At 39.5% G+C, this 18060-nt stretch overlaps 1 protein-coding gene across 10 annotated transcripts in view; it reads left to right on the top strand.

Annotated features, from left to right (window-relative positions):
- LOC5566871 (phosphatidylinositol phosphatase PTPRQ) overlaps nucleotides 1-15090 on the top strand; it is a 30691-nt gene extending 15601 nt beyond the window's left edge. For all 10 annotated transcript variants that reach the window (XM_021854768.1, XM_021854766.1, XM_021854765.1 and 7 more), the window contains 10 exons: nucleotides 8747-9364; nucleotides 9440-10678; nucleotides 10730-10893; nucleotides 10951-11110; nucleotides 11173-11529; nucleotides 11584-11925; nucleotides 11987-13137; nucleotides 14261-14409; nucleotides 14479-14675; nucleotides 14742-15090. In XM_021854768.1, the coding sequence (XP_021710460.1) occupies nucleotides 8747-9364; nucleotides 9440-10678; nucleotides 10730-10893; nucleotides 10951-11110; nucleotides 11173-11529; nucleotides 11584-11925; nucleotides 11987-13137; nucleotides 14261-14409; nucleotides 14479-14675; nucleotides 14742-14923 (4559 nt within the window). In that variant the 3' untranslated portion in view covers nucleotides 14924-15090. The remainder of the gene's footprint in view (nucleotides 1-8746; nucleotides 9365-9439; nucleotides 10679-10729; nucleotides 10894-10950; nucleotides 11111-11172; nucleotides 11530-11583; nucleotides 11926-11986; nucleotides 13138-14260; nucleotides 14410-14478; nucleotides 14676-14741) is intronic.
- The last annotated feature ends 2970 nt before the right edge of the window (nucleotides 15091-18060 follow it).

Raw genomic sequence — 18060 nt, 5'->3', positions numbered from 1 at the left:
CGTATGTCCCACACGCGCGTTCCGATTTGGTGGGCGCGCGACAATATCTTCGGAAGGCGCTTTTTCAACCATTTCGCAACTGTTGAATAATTTTTATACAGCTTCACTGTATTATCGACTAAATATTATTTTCAAGCTGTTTCACAGCTTCCGGAACTCAATTCATCTTCTTCTTTCTGGCATTACGTCCCCACTGGGACAGAGCCTTCTCAGCAGTGTTCTTATGAGCACTTCCACAGTTATTAACTGAGAGCTTACTGTGCCAATGACCATTTTTGCATGCGTATATCGTGTGGCAGGTACGAAGATACTCTATGCCCTGGGAAGTCGAGAATATTTCCAACCCGAAAAGGATCCTCGACCGGTGGGATACGAACCCACGACCCTCAGCTTGGTCTTGCTGAATAGCTGCGCGCTACGGCTATCTGGGCTCAATTCATAAGTATCTGAAATTAATATCACCCAATTAGAATACCCGCCACTGCTTGGGTTCGAACTCACGATCCCTGCATCCACAAGTCTTGACGCTGTCCTTGCTGCCACCACTGTATATATCGAAAGCAAAGAAAAAACACGGTTTTTATCTACATCGTAAACGGTTCACGTAATATTTCATAATGATGTTATAAGTTTTTGTAACCACGCTTAAACCACCTCAAAAGGCTGTAAAAGAGCGTGAAACGTCAAACGCAATGTTTACATCCAACAGGCTGTGTAGTTGCGCCACATATTGTTATTAGCTGTGTTCAACGAGCTGCTCGAACTTGGTTGCAACCACTTGCGAGTCAGCTTTTGGTGTTCATTGAGCCACTCCAACCTACTTCGAGTCGCTCGGGTTTGTGTTCATTGAGCCGAGTCCAACCAACTCCGAGTCGCTCGAAACAGGTTGGAAGCTAGAGTCCGAGCTAGTTCAACCAGCTCGCAGTAGCTCGTGTTTTTGACGTTTAAAAACGTAAACATTGAAAAAAAGAGCAAAATTCCGAAGCGATACGGATTGTTAAGTGCGCGAATTTTTTTTCACGTGGAATTCCGGTAAATTAGTAAAAAGAGTAAAAAGAACGTTCATTGAGGAAGCAGCTTGGAGTTGCTCGAAGTAGCTTTGACAGTTATTTGTTGACAAAAAATACGAGCTAGTACAACCAACCCCGAGCAAGTTCGATCAAAGTCATTGAACACAGCTATTATATAGCTTGTTGCTGTATGAGGGCTGTATAACAAACGACAAAGCACTTCCTGTTTATATATTAAGCAGCATAGAAAAACATATTGCATAGAAGCATCCGGATGAATTCTAGAGACTTTTATTCCACAACATTAGATTGCTACTGTGTAAGGTGTTAAGTTACAGCAGCAAAAGCAATAAAAGACGAAATATACTCAGTTAAGGCTAAGTAGCCCGTCATTCGTTTTGGCAACAATGATGACTTTTCAGCTTGCATTTCAAAGTGATAAAACTCAGTCTTGATAGTTTATATTGACTTGAAAAAGTATCACTGTACGCGTTTACATACAGAAAGTATGCTGATACTTTTTCAGCAGTGTCAGTGCAAGATCAACTGATTTTCTTTGATTCGAAATCGTGAGATAAATTAGTAACAATCATCAACAACGCGTACAAATTTCAATGACGGCCTACTTCGCCTTAAGATTTGTAGCTGTAAATTTTTTGCGTTATAGCTGTATTGACGCTAATCGTTCTATTTTTCACAGGTTTCATTTTTTGCAGCGTTCGCTGCTTCAATTCAACTATTAGGCAGCAGAAAGCAAATAATCTTGGCTTATAGCGCTAAAATTGTTAGTTGGGTCGTAATGTAATAGCAATGAAATTTTTATCAGAATTATTTTCTGACAATTCACCTAGTATGCGATATTAGTTGTACAAAATATCAACCTCAAATAAGCACTTTTGAGTTCCTGGTAATTTTTAGAAATTTAGGTTTCCTCCCATACTGCCATAAAATACACACTTGGTATTCCATTTACTACTTTTGTCGAATGTAACAAATATGCAGTTATGGGCAGTATACTAGTATAGTGATACGGGATTGTATATTACAAAGACGATTACAATTTTGTAATAGTAGTTTACGGAACAAGTTGCAGAATGATGATTTTTACAGCACGAGTCGTAAATTTATCCTACGAGGCTTGCCGAGTAGGATAATTACGGCGAGTGCTGTGAAAATCGAGTTCTGCAACGAGTTACGTACAACATTTTTTGCAATTTCTTAGAAGGCCACTTAAGGGTATCAGAAATTATATCGGAATGCATTCACCATCATTTTACAATTTCTGTAAAATTGTTGCGTAATGGTTCATTACGCAACTCAAAACAGTTGCGTAATGCGAAAGCGTTGCGTAATGAATAATTACAGCACTGGTTTCAGTTGCGCAATGACTATTCCCGCACTGCATACTTCAGTGCAGGGAAGTAGGCCGTTTCATGACAGATTGGCGTGATGGAAAACAGCCTATTACGATGAGAAATTGCAAAAACCAGTATTTTGAATCACCTTTGCTGCTCACTCAATATTTTGGATGAATAATTAAATATGCCACCTTGCGGGATCGAAATCCGTACACCTAAGAAATGAATCTGAAACCGTCCACTTCATATAAAATGCTCACTATTTGTATGAAGTGTACGGATTTTGAGCCTGTACGGATTTCGGTCCCTCACTGTATTCTGTTATCAAAAAAAAAAACCTGAATAATCGGGGGTCCAAAAAATCATAGAACTAAGAAGGTCAAGTGAATACGACACACTAAAGGTGAAGATGAATCGAACCAAACCTCAAATTTTCAAAAGCACAAATCTGGAGAATCGAACACCCGTTTGAGCTGACAACTTAATTGATTAGTCACCACCAGCTAGTGATCAATCGATTGAAGCTCTACACGGTCGATACTGTCGTATGCCGCCTTGAAATCGATGAACCTGGTACTCACGGCATTTCTGGAGGATTTGCCGCACGGAAAAGATCTGGTCCGTTGTCGAGCGGCCGTCGATGAAACCTGCTTGATAATTTTCCACGAACTCGTTTGCTATAGTTGATATACGACGGACGAGAATCTGGGATAGGATGGTGATTGCACGATAATTTTCACACTCCAGTTTGTCACCCTTTTTGTAGATAGGGCATATAACGCCTTGCTTCCAGTCCTCCGGTAGCTGTTCCTTTTCCCAGATGCTGACTATCAGCCGATGCACACAAGCGGCCAACCTGTCCGGGCCCATCTTGATGAGTTAGGCTCCGAAACCATCCTTGCCTGCGGCCTTGTTGTTCTTGAGCTGTTGAATGGCATCCTTAACTTCCGCCATCGTGGGAGCTGGTTGGTTTCCACTGTCCGCTGTGCTGACGTAGCCATTGCTTTCGCTGTCCTGACCTTCTGTGCCTGTGTTCTCTGCGCCATTCAGGTGTACATCGTAGTGCTGCTTGCACTTTTCGATCACCTCGCGTCCGTCCGTCAAGATGCTCCCATCCTTATCCCGGCACATCTCAGCTCGCGGCACGAAGCCTTTGCGGGATGTGTTGAGCTTCTGATAGAACTTCTGCGTTTCTTGAAAACGGTACAGCAACTCCATCTCTTGGCATTTCACCTCTTCCAGGCGGCGCTTTCTGTCCCGGAATAGGCGGGTTTGCTGTTTCCGCTGCAGTCTGTATCGTTCCACGTATCATGCTGCAGCATTGCAGCCCGCGCTGCATTCTTCTCCTCTAAAACCTCCAGGCACTCCTCGTCCAACCAATCGTTTCTTGAGCTTCGTTTCACATATCTGACAATGCTTTCGGCAGCGTCTTTAATGGCTGCTTTGATTGTCCTCCAGCAGTCCTCAAGAGGGGCCCTATCGAGCTCGCCCTCATCCGGTAACGCTTGTATAGTGCTGGCTTCCAATATGTCGTGACGTTCTCAAATACTGGTTACTGCATTGCTTGCACTGATAAAAGAAATTGGCGTGTCCATCCTGGGTTGAGGTAAATAGCTAAACATGTTATTACTTTGTTTGAAATAATTGATAAAATGACAATGTCAAATTTAGTTATTTGAATGGTAAACAAATAACTCATATTTATTGGTGCGCAATTCTAAAAGCTAAAGGTAGACATCCCAATGAACAGTATTATCAAAGCTGAATAAATCACTCTCAAGAAAATTTCAGCTGGAATAATTGTTATTCAATAGCAAATGAATCCACGCTTTTTATAACAATTCAACCGTGGAGCTAATTTAGGTTTTTCATTTCAAATGCGTGGACAACTATTCAGAGTTTTATACATTGTTCAATAAGAAATGAGCTTCAAACTTGTTTTTGTCCATTTTGTGCGACAAAATTGCTTGCTCTTTTGTCCTTCTGTTTTTTAGCATCCACATTAGTATGATTTTTTTTTCAAAAATTCACATAACATTATAAGACTTATGCAAATGATGCACGATTTCAAGAAATAACAATTAATAATCTCTTACAAACTCTAAAATCTTCTCTTTATCATCTTACGAAAAATATTTTCCACATGGTATGGAATAAACACAACACTTGCACATCACAACAAGTCGTTTATTGAAAGAAAACTAAACACGGAAGTAAAATTTGAATTTTGACTAGGCTCTATGAAAGACTTACATCTATTGGATCTTAAGTTATGAAACGAGGGACTAGTTAATATTTTAGTTTTCTTTGCGTTGATCAAGCCCAGTTAATAATGATATAAAGTGTAAAATGAATCATTGCACTCGGAGCAGAGAACACACAATTGATTGGATCTATAGTTATGAAACAGAGTGTATAATCATAGATCGAATTCCACAGATGTATGAAATTTCAATAAATTGAACTATTGAATTAAATGTAATTTTTATTCAAGACGCCACACGTATACAAGAGGGATTCTTTATATGAGAGATTAGCGGATGTAAAACCGAAAGATTTGGCAGCAGACCGGTAGTGCTGAGTTTGACCAGCGTCGAGTCGAGGATAATATTCTTATACAGACATAACTTCTTCATTGCTGAAAACGTATTTTGCTTCGTTATAGGCTTTATAGACATTCATTCTCCAAAACCATAATCTTCAGAGAGTATATTAATTGCAAAAGTTTGTCGGAAAAATGTAGAAAACTATTCAAGTAATCGTGCAAAAATTTCTGATCACTCCCCATTATAGTGTATATGTCGTGCAATAATTTTGCCACCTGCGACGCTTGCACATTTTAGGTTCCTTCTCTCTCTCCCACGTAACTGCATCTGTATAGAAAATTTAAAATTTTTGCATGGACCGCAACACTACCCGGATAAAAACGTACCATTCAGTGAATGGAATAAACCATCAGAGTAAAGTGGGGCAAAAGTTCGAGTGGGGCAAGAGTTTCTTTTTAAGATTTCTAGCTCAAATCAAATCAAAACTTAGAAATGTCATGGTGGTTCGAATGCTATTCAAGTAAGAGACTTTCACTCCAAATATCATAAAAATCGATTGCGATTTGGAAAAGTTATGGCTATTTGTTGTTTTTCGACGTAAATATTGTAATATTTGGTCAAACTTTCGATGCATGGAACCAAATGAAGATAAAATCTTTTTCAATATTTTATGTAAGGGCGTTTCTAGGCCTATCATAAGGATGCTTTGACGTGGATTAGATTTTCCATAAATAGTTGGAATCAATTTTTAGCCCATAGCGGGACAAAAGTTCGAATCTGCGGGGCAAAAGTTCGACCCATGTATAAACCCACGGAATTTTTTTCAAATTTCCTGAAATTTACATATTATCTTCAAATTTAGCGAAATTTGCCTGATCGTACGAAAAATGTCACAAAAATTTTACATTTCCCTTAGTTTTGCGAAAAACCGCTATTTTTTGGGTGTATTACAATTAACCCTGTTTTGGGCATTTTTTGATGAAAATTTAGTGTGTATTTTTCGGCAAACATAAGTTTACGGCTGGTAGAAAGTATGCCTGGCATAAAAGTATTGATATTTTGTGTTTTAGCCAACGAACTTTTGCCCCACACTAGATTCGAACTTTTGCAAAAGTTCGAATAAGACAATCAATTTTGAAACTGTTATAGGTAAAAATGGGTAAATATTTTGACACAAGTTTGTTCAGCAAAGTCATAGCCAATATGATGAAGGTTCACTGTATGGTATTTGTTTTGTTTTATCTGCTATTATTTTCCTGGAAACTTTGATTATACCACTAAGGTCGAACTTTTGCCCCACCTTACTCTAATGTACAATAAAACGTTGATTGACAGAAGCAAACAAAACAAGGTCGAGAAGCAAGAAAAATTAGTGAAAAATGTTTAAAACGTAAAAATAAGTAGTTTTGTAAAAAGTGATTTTTCAAAAGCCGAATATAACAATGTTAAACAGTTAGATGTTAAAATTCTATTGCTACTGAATTCAATAGTCTATGGCTTTTTTGTACGTCAATAATGGTGCGTACCGTAATTCGGGGTGTAGTTGATCAGTGGGGAGAAGTTGATCATTCCCGTACCCACATGTATGAACTGCCAGGAGAGCTATTATCCGTTTTCAATTATCTCAAGTTATGTCATATCGTATAACCTGATAGCTGCTCTTGATGTTACTAAATTCGGTTCGTCGTTCAAGATAGTTATACCATGGAAAACACAGATTTTTAAGGAAATGTTCGATGAACTGTTGAAGGGTTCTACCCCAAACATTCGACTATTGCCAAGGCTATATAAAGACACCATTTAAATAAACTGTTTCGTACATTCCATATGTGTTCTGTGAACCTAGTTTTATATTTGCATTGAGGATAAAAAATCATTTTCAGAGATAAAAATGTTCTTTTTGTGAGCGAGTTGCTAATTTAAAAGAAAATTGCATACCTTTAGGCGCTTTATTTGATGTATTCTGGATTTCACAACATTCAATTCTAAAATTGACCGATTTATCAACAAGTTGTAAGATTTTTGAGACTTGATTCGGGATTAGTGATCCCAAATTTAGTAAGTATCATATCTCTTTATTTTAGGAAACGAGTCACAGTAATTAATCAACTTCACCCCGGAATCAAAAATTCCATTTTTTGATTTCTAAAAAATGTTTTTGTTATTATGATAACAATTAGTAAAAAAATCGTTTGTATAATTCGATAAACAGCCAATCAGTACAGGTTTTAAAAATATTTGGATGAGAATACATGCATTTACGGTACATAATTTGTATGAAATTTCACAAACCTTCATGTTTTTCCGCCAAAATTTTACAAGATATCACAGATCAAATATAATGTTACGGTTGTGTCTTTGGTTCTGTCGCATTGATTTAAAGTTCTGTTCAAACCAATGCTGAGAAAATTAGCCTTGTTTTTTCAGTGTAAATTTTGAAAATTGTCATGAATTTTAGTAAACAAATACCAACGAAATGAGATTAACTCATTGCTTTTAGAATGAGCCATAGAAAATTTCAATTAGACGTGTGATCACATTGATTTGGTTGGCTTATGGACAAAAGGTCGAAAGGCAAACCGTCGAAGGAAGAGAGGTCGAAAGACAAAAGGACGAAAGGACAAAAGGTCAAACATTATTTGTTCGGTGGGATGTTTTTCCTGTTTGTCTCTTCTGTTTTGTTCTTCGACCTTTTGTCCTTTCGACCATTGTCTTTCCACTTTTTGTCATAGATTCGGTTTGGACAAACACTGATGGGGTTGGTGGTCTGATGGCTACTGCTCCTGCTTCATAAGCAGAAGGTCATGGGTTCAATCCCACGCCCGTCCCTTTCCTCGTACTTTGTAGTTGAATATCTCTCACTTGCTTCTATCTTCCATTCTAAATCTATCATACTCAAACGATTCGTTCATAGCAAACGCTAGAACCAGAGACGGACAAGAAACCGTTTCCCTAACGCTTCCATTCTTCCACGCGCATGCCTTTCCCCACGCCTGATACATAGGCAGTCTGCTAACCACAAAAGCAAACCTCTCTGCCATGCCTTTCCCCCAATCCATACACTCCCGCATGAACTGGCTTAGATGCAGTGTAATCTGAGAGAGACTCGCGAAGAGGAAAAATATCAACGTCATATGCAGCCCAGATTCCCCTCTCACGAAACGTCAAATGCAGCCCACCGTTTTTATGGCTGAAAAAGTGAAAAGTATTGTGTTCATAGTAAACTGTTATTAAAAACCTCAGTCGGCGGAGCAGTTTATTCCAAAGTTGCTGATAAATCTAAGCAGAAGATTAATTATTTCTAATGCGGCCTTTTAGTAATGGATCTTTTAGTAATGGAAATTTCCTAAACTTCCCAGGGCAAAAAGTATCATCGTACCTGCCACACGATATATGAATGCAAAAATGGCAACTTTGGTGAAGAAAGCACTCAGTTAATAACTGTGGAAGTGTTCATAAGAATAATAAGCTGAGAAGCTATTAGTAAGTAATAAAATCGTGTGACACGGTAATCATTTTCACCCGAATTTACGGTACTTCCACAGTTATTAACGTTCTTCCAAATAACTATTTTTTGCATTTGTGTGTCATGTGGCACACAGACACAAATATACTCTATGTTCACGGAAGTCGACTTGAAAATATCCTCGACCATATTACTTATTACCTATTACTATTACCATTAAATAACATGATCTAGCTGAAAAGCTGTGCGTTTATTGCTACGGTTATTTGGACCAAAAACTCAGAACATATAAGTTTGAATCTTTCAATTTTTGTTTTAGTTTAATCTGTTTTTTACACCTATCTTTCGTTCATTATGTCATTCCAGCCACTACAGATGATCAATCAACAGTAACAATCCAAACGGAAAACTATCTTTCAAACGAGATAGATGACTTTTATCACACGACTTGCCTGATCCTCAGAACAAATGTTGCCGAAAAAAACGACCGTAAAGGCCTTCCAGGGTCTAAATCGTTCACGTTCACTGGGCAACCCAATCCTGGTGTCTCTAGTCAGAGCAGTGACATTCTCAACGTGATCCTTACCTACCATCCAGCAGTGTTAGAAGAACATATTTGTGTGACGTTTCTGGATGGCTTTGAGCATCACGTGGAAAACGTGATAATCCGAGGGGCGAATTTCTATGGAATTGTGAAACCAGATGCCTCTCATTTGGAGACAAAAGTTGTCAATCGCTGCGACCTTTACACATACAATATAACAGCCGAGTACCAAAATGGTAAATCGCAGGTAAAACAATTGTTCACCGATGAGCTTGTTGGAAGCTATCCGGTAATTGTTGCAAAAGATGGATATATAGCAATAGAATGGAAAAGCATAGATACGAGGAACTGTTTTACATCGTTTGTGGTAGAAGAGAGATCTATGAATGGAACATTAGGGAAACACAGCCATGTGATTTCCGGGGCTAAACAAAATGAAGGTATGTATATTCTATAAATAAAGTCTCTCTAATAAAACATTTAATGTTTTTCTGTCCAATAAATAATTCCTACAGTGCTATTCATTCGACTCAACGCAACTGATGTATGTTTATTGGAGTCTGTCAACGTTAGCGCGATACTAAACGATGGTTTGCAATGGGTAATGCCACCTCCTCTATGGAATTCAGTTCAAAATCTCCGTGTACAGTACATAAATTCCAGTGCTATTCAGTTAGCTTGGGACATTTCAGATATTTATTCACATTGCGTTACACAGTTCAGAATTTTTGTCGCGAATGGTTCATCACTCTTTTGGAGCACCACGCTATCAAACATTGTTATCAATGATTTGGAATCCTGTAAGAACTACTACTTCTATGTGGTACCTGTAGATCGATACGGTCGGAAGCACCGTACTACCAACATTTCCGTGTCCCTGCCTGAAGAACCCATTTCTCGGGTTCAAAATGTCCGATTGAAAGGTCGAGAATTGCGCTGGGAGTTACCTGCTAGAGGCTCAAACTGTTTGGATCGCTTCATCGTGATTCAAAAAACAGAAAATGACGAGCACTCGATCACCAACACTACCGTTGTAGCGAAGATGTCTACACTTCGTAAATCACAACCAGTAGTCTTCCGGTTCCGTAAAATGACCGATGAAATATGCCCAATGTCTGGCCCACTTCAACTGAGCATAATACCCGTATCGGCTAGCGATCAGCTGGGCCCTTCCTACGAGGTAACAGTTCCGCCTCCGAAGCCAGGTCCTGTACAGCAGTTAACCACAGATACAAGCGTTGAACGGCAAATAACGTTGACCTGGAAAAAGCCTGCCCTTCGTCCGGAGTGTGTAAGCATGTACCGAATTTCCTACGATGACCGGAACATTACGAGTAGCGAAACGACAGTCACAATATCGAACCTTAACTCTTGCGTTGAGTACAACTTTACCGTAGCTCCGGTAGACTTTGCTGGAGAGGATTGCGAAGGTGTAACGGTGAACGCAACCGTGAAGGAAGAGAAGTTAAGTGAAGTGGAAGACTTGGAGCTGGTCGAAGTCGATCCTCGGTCGTTGATGGTCAGGTGGAAACCTCCGGCGAATGGTACGTATTGCGTGGCTTCCTACCGGTATGTGGCGTGGGTTACCGGGGATAGTGAAGTCCCGGTTCAAATTTCAAACTCTACCACGGACGTCCATGTTACCTTTGTGGAGGTGTTTGCATGTACCAAGTACAACGTTCAGGTCATACCAGTGTCCAAGGGAAACAACGATGGCAACAATATGATTGCAGAGATTTTGACGAAAGAGAGAGGTAAGTGGATATCCGATGAACACTTAACGAAAATTGACTGTTTTCATTCAGTAATCTTAAGATACCACATTGATCCCGTGCGGATGAGAAACCAAATGGCAAGAAGTCTTGAACTGCAAAGCGCATTGACGAATGATAATAACAATTTATGTGAACTGTATTCTGTACGGTTTACCTGCAGTACGTATGAGTCGGAAGATGAAGAGCTTACAGTGGTATGGTTAGCTTATTTACATCTAAACTGCTTCCATGCTAAACGTTTCGCTTTTCAGATAACAGGTGAGGCACCTATTGAGGATCCAAAATCTGCTTTCTCAGCCGTTGTTGCTCCACTGATGCCATACCACGAGTACAATTGTTCAGCAGCGATTCTCAATAAGGCCGGTTGGTCCGATGAAACTTCGGCCGTCACCTTCATTACCGGAGAAGATTGTAGGTACAAGTTAGTGAGTAACTATCAAGGACCCTGCGGTTAATTATCAAATCTTCTTTAGTTCCAGAGCATCCACGAAACCTGCAGTTGGTGGGAAGCTTTCGCATGATTGAATTACGTTGGACAGCGCCTCAGGTGAAGAATGGAATAATTACGCGCTATCGGGTTCATATCAGGTCAGAAGGTGCACGATATCCAAACCCTACTTATTGTCCTGAACCCGACCCTTACACTTCCACGTTTGATCTGCATGAAGAAGATGATAACACCCGTGTAGGAAATTGGAACAATGACGAATTAGATCATAAGATTTCTTTTCTAATGCCTTACACCGATTACGTGGTTCAAGTTGCTGCCGCAACTAAGGCCGGATTGGGACCATATACCGAGATGGTGTCTGTGTCGACACTACCAGAGAGTACGAACACCTAACTGTCATACAATAACAAGTTATAATATCTTTAATTTACAGAACCTGACCCAGTTCACGAGTTCCTAGAGTACAACGTTACTCTGCCGGAGATAGATAAACCGTACAATTCGACTGTGAGCCTCACGTGGAAAATTCCGTGCAATCTAAACGGACGATTGCGTAGCTTTGCGGGTCGCTTCGTTGGCTTCCGAAGCGGTTTGGAGCATAATCTTGATTGGAGCAGAACCCTTGAGCCAGGTGAAGACATTTTGGAAAACTATAGCCTTACTGAAGCGCGTCTTGAGCCGGAGTTTGTCTACAATGTCTCGATCATGATCTCCGTGGACGACGTTGCAGATCAAAGCAACGCCACGTTCCTGAGCTTCCAATCACCAGCGGGCAGTAAGTTTAATGTGACTTTATGCCTTATCAGAAAACTCAATAACTATTTTTTTCTTTACAGTTCCAGTAATTGACGAAGAAATCAACTGGGGTACAGTGAACGTGATGAACGCTCCCAATCCTACGAAGTCGGCAATGATCAGCCTGGCCGATATTATCTTCGAGTTTAACGTAGGAAGCATTCAGTACGTGGCGCTATTGGTTTCCGAGCGTCAGTGTCAGGAAGATCCGAAACCTCAAAGAAATCTTTCGAACGAATGGCCCGAGGTTCTTTCGTGGAAATCGGCCATTGAAGCTCCTTGCACACCGCAGTATCAGACAACTCCAAAGCAATGGAATCCGATGGAGGAGAGAAGGTTTCGAGGCAGATCGGATGACGATGTTCTATACGTTATTGGAAGTGAGACTTGCGAGGCGGGGCAAGAATTTTGCAACGGTCCACTGAAACCAGGAACAGAATACGCATTGATAGTGCGGGTTTTCACCAACAGTGGGTACAGCGATTCGACGTTGCAAATTTTCCGAACGGATTCTCTGATTCAGCTCACCATTATTGTTATCTCAATATTCGCCTGTCTTCTAATGGCATTCTCGCTAGGCTTGGTGATCCTCTGGAGAACGCATAAGCTGACGATACCACCGCAGACCGCCGTGCGGTCACCGAATGAAGAACCCGCTGACATACCGCTGAAAAGCTTCTCGGGAATCTACGAGGAACTGATTCAATCAAATCGGGAGAAGATCAACAAAGAATATCAAGCGATCAACTTCTACTCCGAACAGCTGATCAACGAGAAGGTGACCTTCTTCGTTGCAAAGGAAAACGAGCGTAAGAATCGCTATCTGGGCATTTTTCCCTACGACGGCAATCGAGTTCCGTTGGAGTGCGATGACATCGTAACCGAAGAGGAGGACGAGGAAGTCAACGACTACATCAACGCGTCGTTCATCGACGGCTACAAGTATCAGCGCGAGTACATTGCAACGCAGGGTCCGAAGAAGGAAACTTGCTTCGACTTTTGGCGGATGATTTTGCAGTACGAGGTGGAAACGATCGTGATGCTGACGCAGACGGTCGAGAACGATCGGATCAAGTGCTATCAGTATTTCCCGCGGTTCAACCAGACGTTGCGCTTCCGGGACGTAGCGGTCAAATGCACCCAGGAGCTTAATCTGAGCTTCTATCAAAAGCGTTTGTTTTTGGTGTCTAGGGTGAGTTGACATAGATATGCGTGAAAGGCCAGTATAGTTCGACCGCTATTTTGTGCTATTACATAGGATTGTTTAGATAAATTTAATAAGAGTTCGGTATTATTCAGAGATCTATATAACTACACAATTCTCTTTGCTTGATGATGGGTAATAAAACTTCAAATAGTAAGCAAGTACCGTAAATTCGGGTGAAATTGATCGGTAGGGTGAAATTGATCACCGTGTCCTACGATTTTATTTCTTACTAATAGAGCACCGATATCAGTGTTAGTTGTAGTAAACGAACGTTGTTAGTCTTAACAATGGTCAAATAGTGTGTTGTGAAGTTTTAGGAGTTAAAAAATGCTTATTTGTATGAAAATAATGTGAAAATGCAGAATCATGTAAGGTGCGGTATTGCCAGACTTCCCTAAACTTCTAGTTCTAAACAAGGATATGAACATGGTGTCAGCGTGAAAGTTTTTGAGGATGCCTAAAATATTTCCCCAAAACAGATTTTACAATCGAATTTCGTACCAATTCGCTCATTTGGTTAAAATAATAGAATTTCTGTTAGTTAGTTTGAATTTCTTTTAGAAATTGCCTACATTTAGGCGTTTTACGCGATACTCTTGAAATTTGATTATGAATTATCTCCGTTAATATTGCATTGTTAAGAATTTGGCAAGCATATTCGGATTCAAGGAGCCTAAATTTAGTAAGTAGAGTCGTTTTCAAAACAAACAATAATCGCTTTGATAGGTGATCAATTTCACCCCGAAATGGGATCCCCCAATTTTTTATTTTAAAGATAATTTTTAGCACCAAAATCTCATTTGTTAGAAAATTTCGTTACATGAGCCAATGAGGCTCACTGTCGTACTTGTTTTCCTGCATTCAGTTGATTAAAATTGACAACATTATAGAAAACAGATCAGAAAAACTGTGAAAACTGATCAATTTCACCCTAATTTACGGTATATTGTTTCGATCGCCATCCAAAACCTTCGAGATTCATCTAGGAATATTTCTAGGAATACAATATATATTACAAACATATATTCGGAAACCTAATCAACACTACTCGCTAAAAACCTAATCCGTACTTCAACGAAATGTTGATTCTTCCATTATTTAATTATAGGATAATCTGACCAGACCCGTGTTTCACTACCATTTCCTAGCATGGCCCGATCATGGCTGCCCGGCCAGTGCTTCCGACCTGATCAAGTTTATCAAAATTATTCGCTCGGAGCGAAAGAATCTTGCACTTCCCGTCGTCGTCCACTGCAGGTTGGTTGAGTTGATTTGATTTGTATTTCCCACATAATTTTCAAACAATTTTCACTTGAAATTCAACAGTGCCGGAGTAGGCCGAACGGGAACTTTGATCGCGCTGGACATCATTCTGCAGCGAATCCAGCAGGAAAAGAAGATCAACATCTACGAGACGGTCAAGCAGCTGCGTAGCCAGCGAGTGAAAATGGTTCAAACTAGCGAACAGTACGCCTTTCTGTACCATGCATGCCTAGAATACACAACCAGGAACAATAGGAAAAGTGAGTTTTAGGACTGTTCATATGACTTGAAATATTGGAACACTGAACAAAATTTTCCTTTTTCAGAGCCAAAGACTAGCGACGAAGAGAGCGCCTCGTCGACGAGAAGTAACACGAATGCGCCTGGGAGTGTAGCAGCAAAAAGTGCCCGGAGGAACATGATCAACATCAAGTTTCCCAAGTACGTACACAGTGGAATTTCCAACGTCAAAAGCTACGCGCCGGATGATGTCGAGGCTAATACCTGAGGTGGGAGAGAGATTGTTTAGCGACGAAGTGTGCCATTATCAGAATTGAAATTGTATTTTCCCTTTAAGAAGTGATTTTTAAAGGCTACATGAACTTTGGTTTTAGCACGAACATTCTGTGGAATAAAGTACTAGTCATTTGCAATAAAGTAGCAATTCTATTAAAATTGTTTTTTTTTTCACAGCCCAATTCGTTTTTTTTACTCATTTTATTTAGGTTCTTAATTTGTACTGATGTTCTTTTGTTTGAATTTTTGAATTTAAACTTACACTACTGACAATAGAATTTTCAGCGGTTTTATTGCATTCATCAGAGACCTCTGTTGAGACTTTTGTGAAGACTTGTTTTTGAAGACCTATTGAAACACCTGTCTAGATTTGGTAAAGACTGCTTTAGGACCTTACTTTGCGTATTTTTATGGGGATCTTTTGTCTATATAAAGGGTATAAGTAACAATACACAAGCTTTCTTTCTTTTTTTCTTTCACAAGTTTACAATAAAATTCAAAAAAAGTTTACAATAAAATTAAAGTTTCACAATAGGGATGCTCAAAAGCTATAAAGAAATCAGGTTTGTGATCACGATGGATTGCACTTTGATAAAGGAGTCGCTATCATAAAATAAATTAATGAGATTTGTGGTGGAGCCAGCGAACATTCCATTTGAATCCGAACGGTTACGATATTGTCAATAAAATTCACTAAAAGCTTCTTTAAGCTTTCCAACGGTGTTTTTAGGTGCTGCTTCCGTTCAACCGCTTTTTGTAAGCGGTTGAACGGAAGTAGCAACCAAAAACACTATTGGAAAGCTCCATAATGATCACAAACCTGGCTTTTGAGCATCCCTATTGTAAAGCTTTCTTCTATGTTCGTCGGTCATGTGTTGTTGTAAAATTGTGTTTCTATGATATTTCGGATATGAAAAGGATCACAAAAGATCATATCTAACGACCCTTTCTAAAATTCCCACACCATGAGTTGGCAATCTTGAATATATCACATACACTCCTTTGCCTTTGGGGCACTCTTTTGTAAGTGTTTGGTTTGTTGATTGATAGTGTTGAGGAGATTTTGTATTTTTGTTGGCCCGTAAAAATGTATGACAGGTAATGTTTGTATTAGTTGTGCAGGTTTCCCAGACAGACCCACTAGACATACAAGTAGGGCAGTAGTATGTCGAATAACCTTAACCACACAGTCTACCACCCGCTGAGCTTCTAAAACCCACCACCAGATGTCCGGGAGCATAACATTCGGGCGGCCATGAGGGATGGCGAAATGGGGGCCATCGTTGATAAGACCCGAATGAAAGGGCAATGACCGGCCAAGTGCGAAAATTCCCTGTCCGCGTAAACTTAGGTGAGCGTGTCGATCCTGAGGCAGTTGAGTCGGGGAGTCTCTAAAACGATCCCGATTGGCTGACCGATACTTACACTTTGTAAGTGTACGATTAATAACCCAAATATTAAGAAACGAACATCATAAATGTTAATATCATAATTAAACTATCAGGTGGGTGATCCCAGAAAATATTTGCATCAGGACGATGATAGTCCAGAAAAGTTTGAGAAACATTACTTTAGAAAATCGTCTGATGGTTGCTATGAGTCGTGTTGAGCTTCACAGGAGCTTCGAGCAGGCTTTACTCTCTAGCGTTGGTAAGCCTGCTACCTACGATTTTCCGAATCGTTAAGATTGTCGTTTGGCAAATCAAATATGTGTGAGTATTGTACCACTGTGTACCTTGGGGAATCATAAACTCTACAAATGAAAATTTTGTTGATTTTGGCTATCATGAAACCGTAAGCCTCGACTATTTCTTGGCTGGGATAACGGTCTATGACTTGGGTTGCAGCCAACCCTGCTCTATCTGCCATCCAATTGCCGTTGTCTGGAGGAACTTCATACGGCTCTACAATGATTACAACGTCTCGCTACGTCTCTGTTCTCGACTGCAACGTGCCACAACAGTTCCTGTGTAGTGTTACAGTTTTTGATATTCATCTGCCACGGTGCTCCAATTATCGTTATTATCAAATAAAATATACCATTCAAACGGCAGTCAGCAGTTGATTCCTAACATTGTTCTGCACCTCTGGGCCGATTTTGAAAAAAATCCTTAGTCAGAATTTTGAGTTACGCCCTTTTGAAGTTTATATGATAGAAATCACTTAAAATATGCCATTTTTACTTGTTTAAACAAAGAGATTATACAAAAAATGTAGTTTTGATTTTTATCTGGTTCTAGATATAGAAAAACATTTTCATATAAAAATTCTAGACCGACATTTGAAAAGGGCCAATGCTATGTTTAGTTATTATGTACTAATTTACCAATACACGAACAATTATATCTAACAATCTAACGCCTGATAGTGATTTTAGGAAATTGTCCAAAGCATTCAAATAGGAATAAATAATTCTTGGACAGGATATGCAGATACGCCCTTTTGAAGTCTATGGAAAGAATATTGCATGGTGAATTCCGTTTCATCTATAATCAACGGTTAGGTGCATACATAATCATTACACCTCTGCGGTTGTTCTTATTTCATTCAATTTAGCAAGTTGCACAAAATTTACACGTACACATATTGTCTAGATTGACATTATAAAAGGGCCGAAGTATAATTGAAATATAAACACACCAATATAGCTGAACATCAAAGTTGATCGCAACATTCGAACATAACATATCTGTATCTACATAATTCTATATTCTATATTCTATTCAATTCTATTTAATTCTTTTCTATTCTAATCTGTTCTATTCTATTTAATTCTACTCTACTTAAATTTATTCTATTCTGATCCACCCTACTTGTTCTTATACATATTTTTACAAATGCCAATGTTGTAATCAACAACTGCGCGCAAAAGAATTGAACGATACACTTTTGATGTTTGTTCGATTTTATAGCGCTGACAGGTCTGTGAAACAGCGCTATGCACAGACTACGACGCCAGCTCATTATGCCAGCCTAGTCCTCGACCAGTTGCATTGCAGAAGTCTTTTACATTAAACATGGTGATATGATATTTCGAAGATTTTGTCAGACTCTGCTCTTCCCAGCTCTCGACAAACTTGTTCAAATTACCTTTAAAACGAGGATCCAGCTCAAATGAAAAGCATTTAA

Source organism: Aedes aegypti, chromosome 3, assembly GCF_002204515.2.
Source record: "Aedes aegypti strain LVP_AGWG chromosome 3, AaegL5.0 Primary Assembly, whole genome shotgun sequence".
Taxonomy (NCBI): Eukaryota; Metazoa; Arthropoda; class Insecta; order Diptera; family Culicidae; genus Aedes; species Aedes aegypti.
Note: the sequence above shows the minus strand (reverse complement) of the source record. Positions and strands in the feature narration are given on the sequence as shown.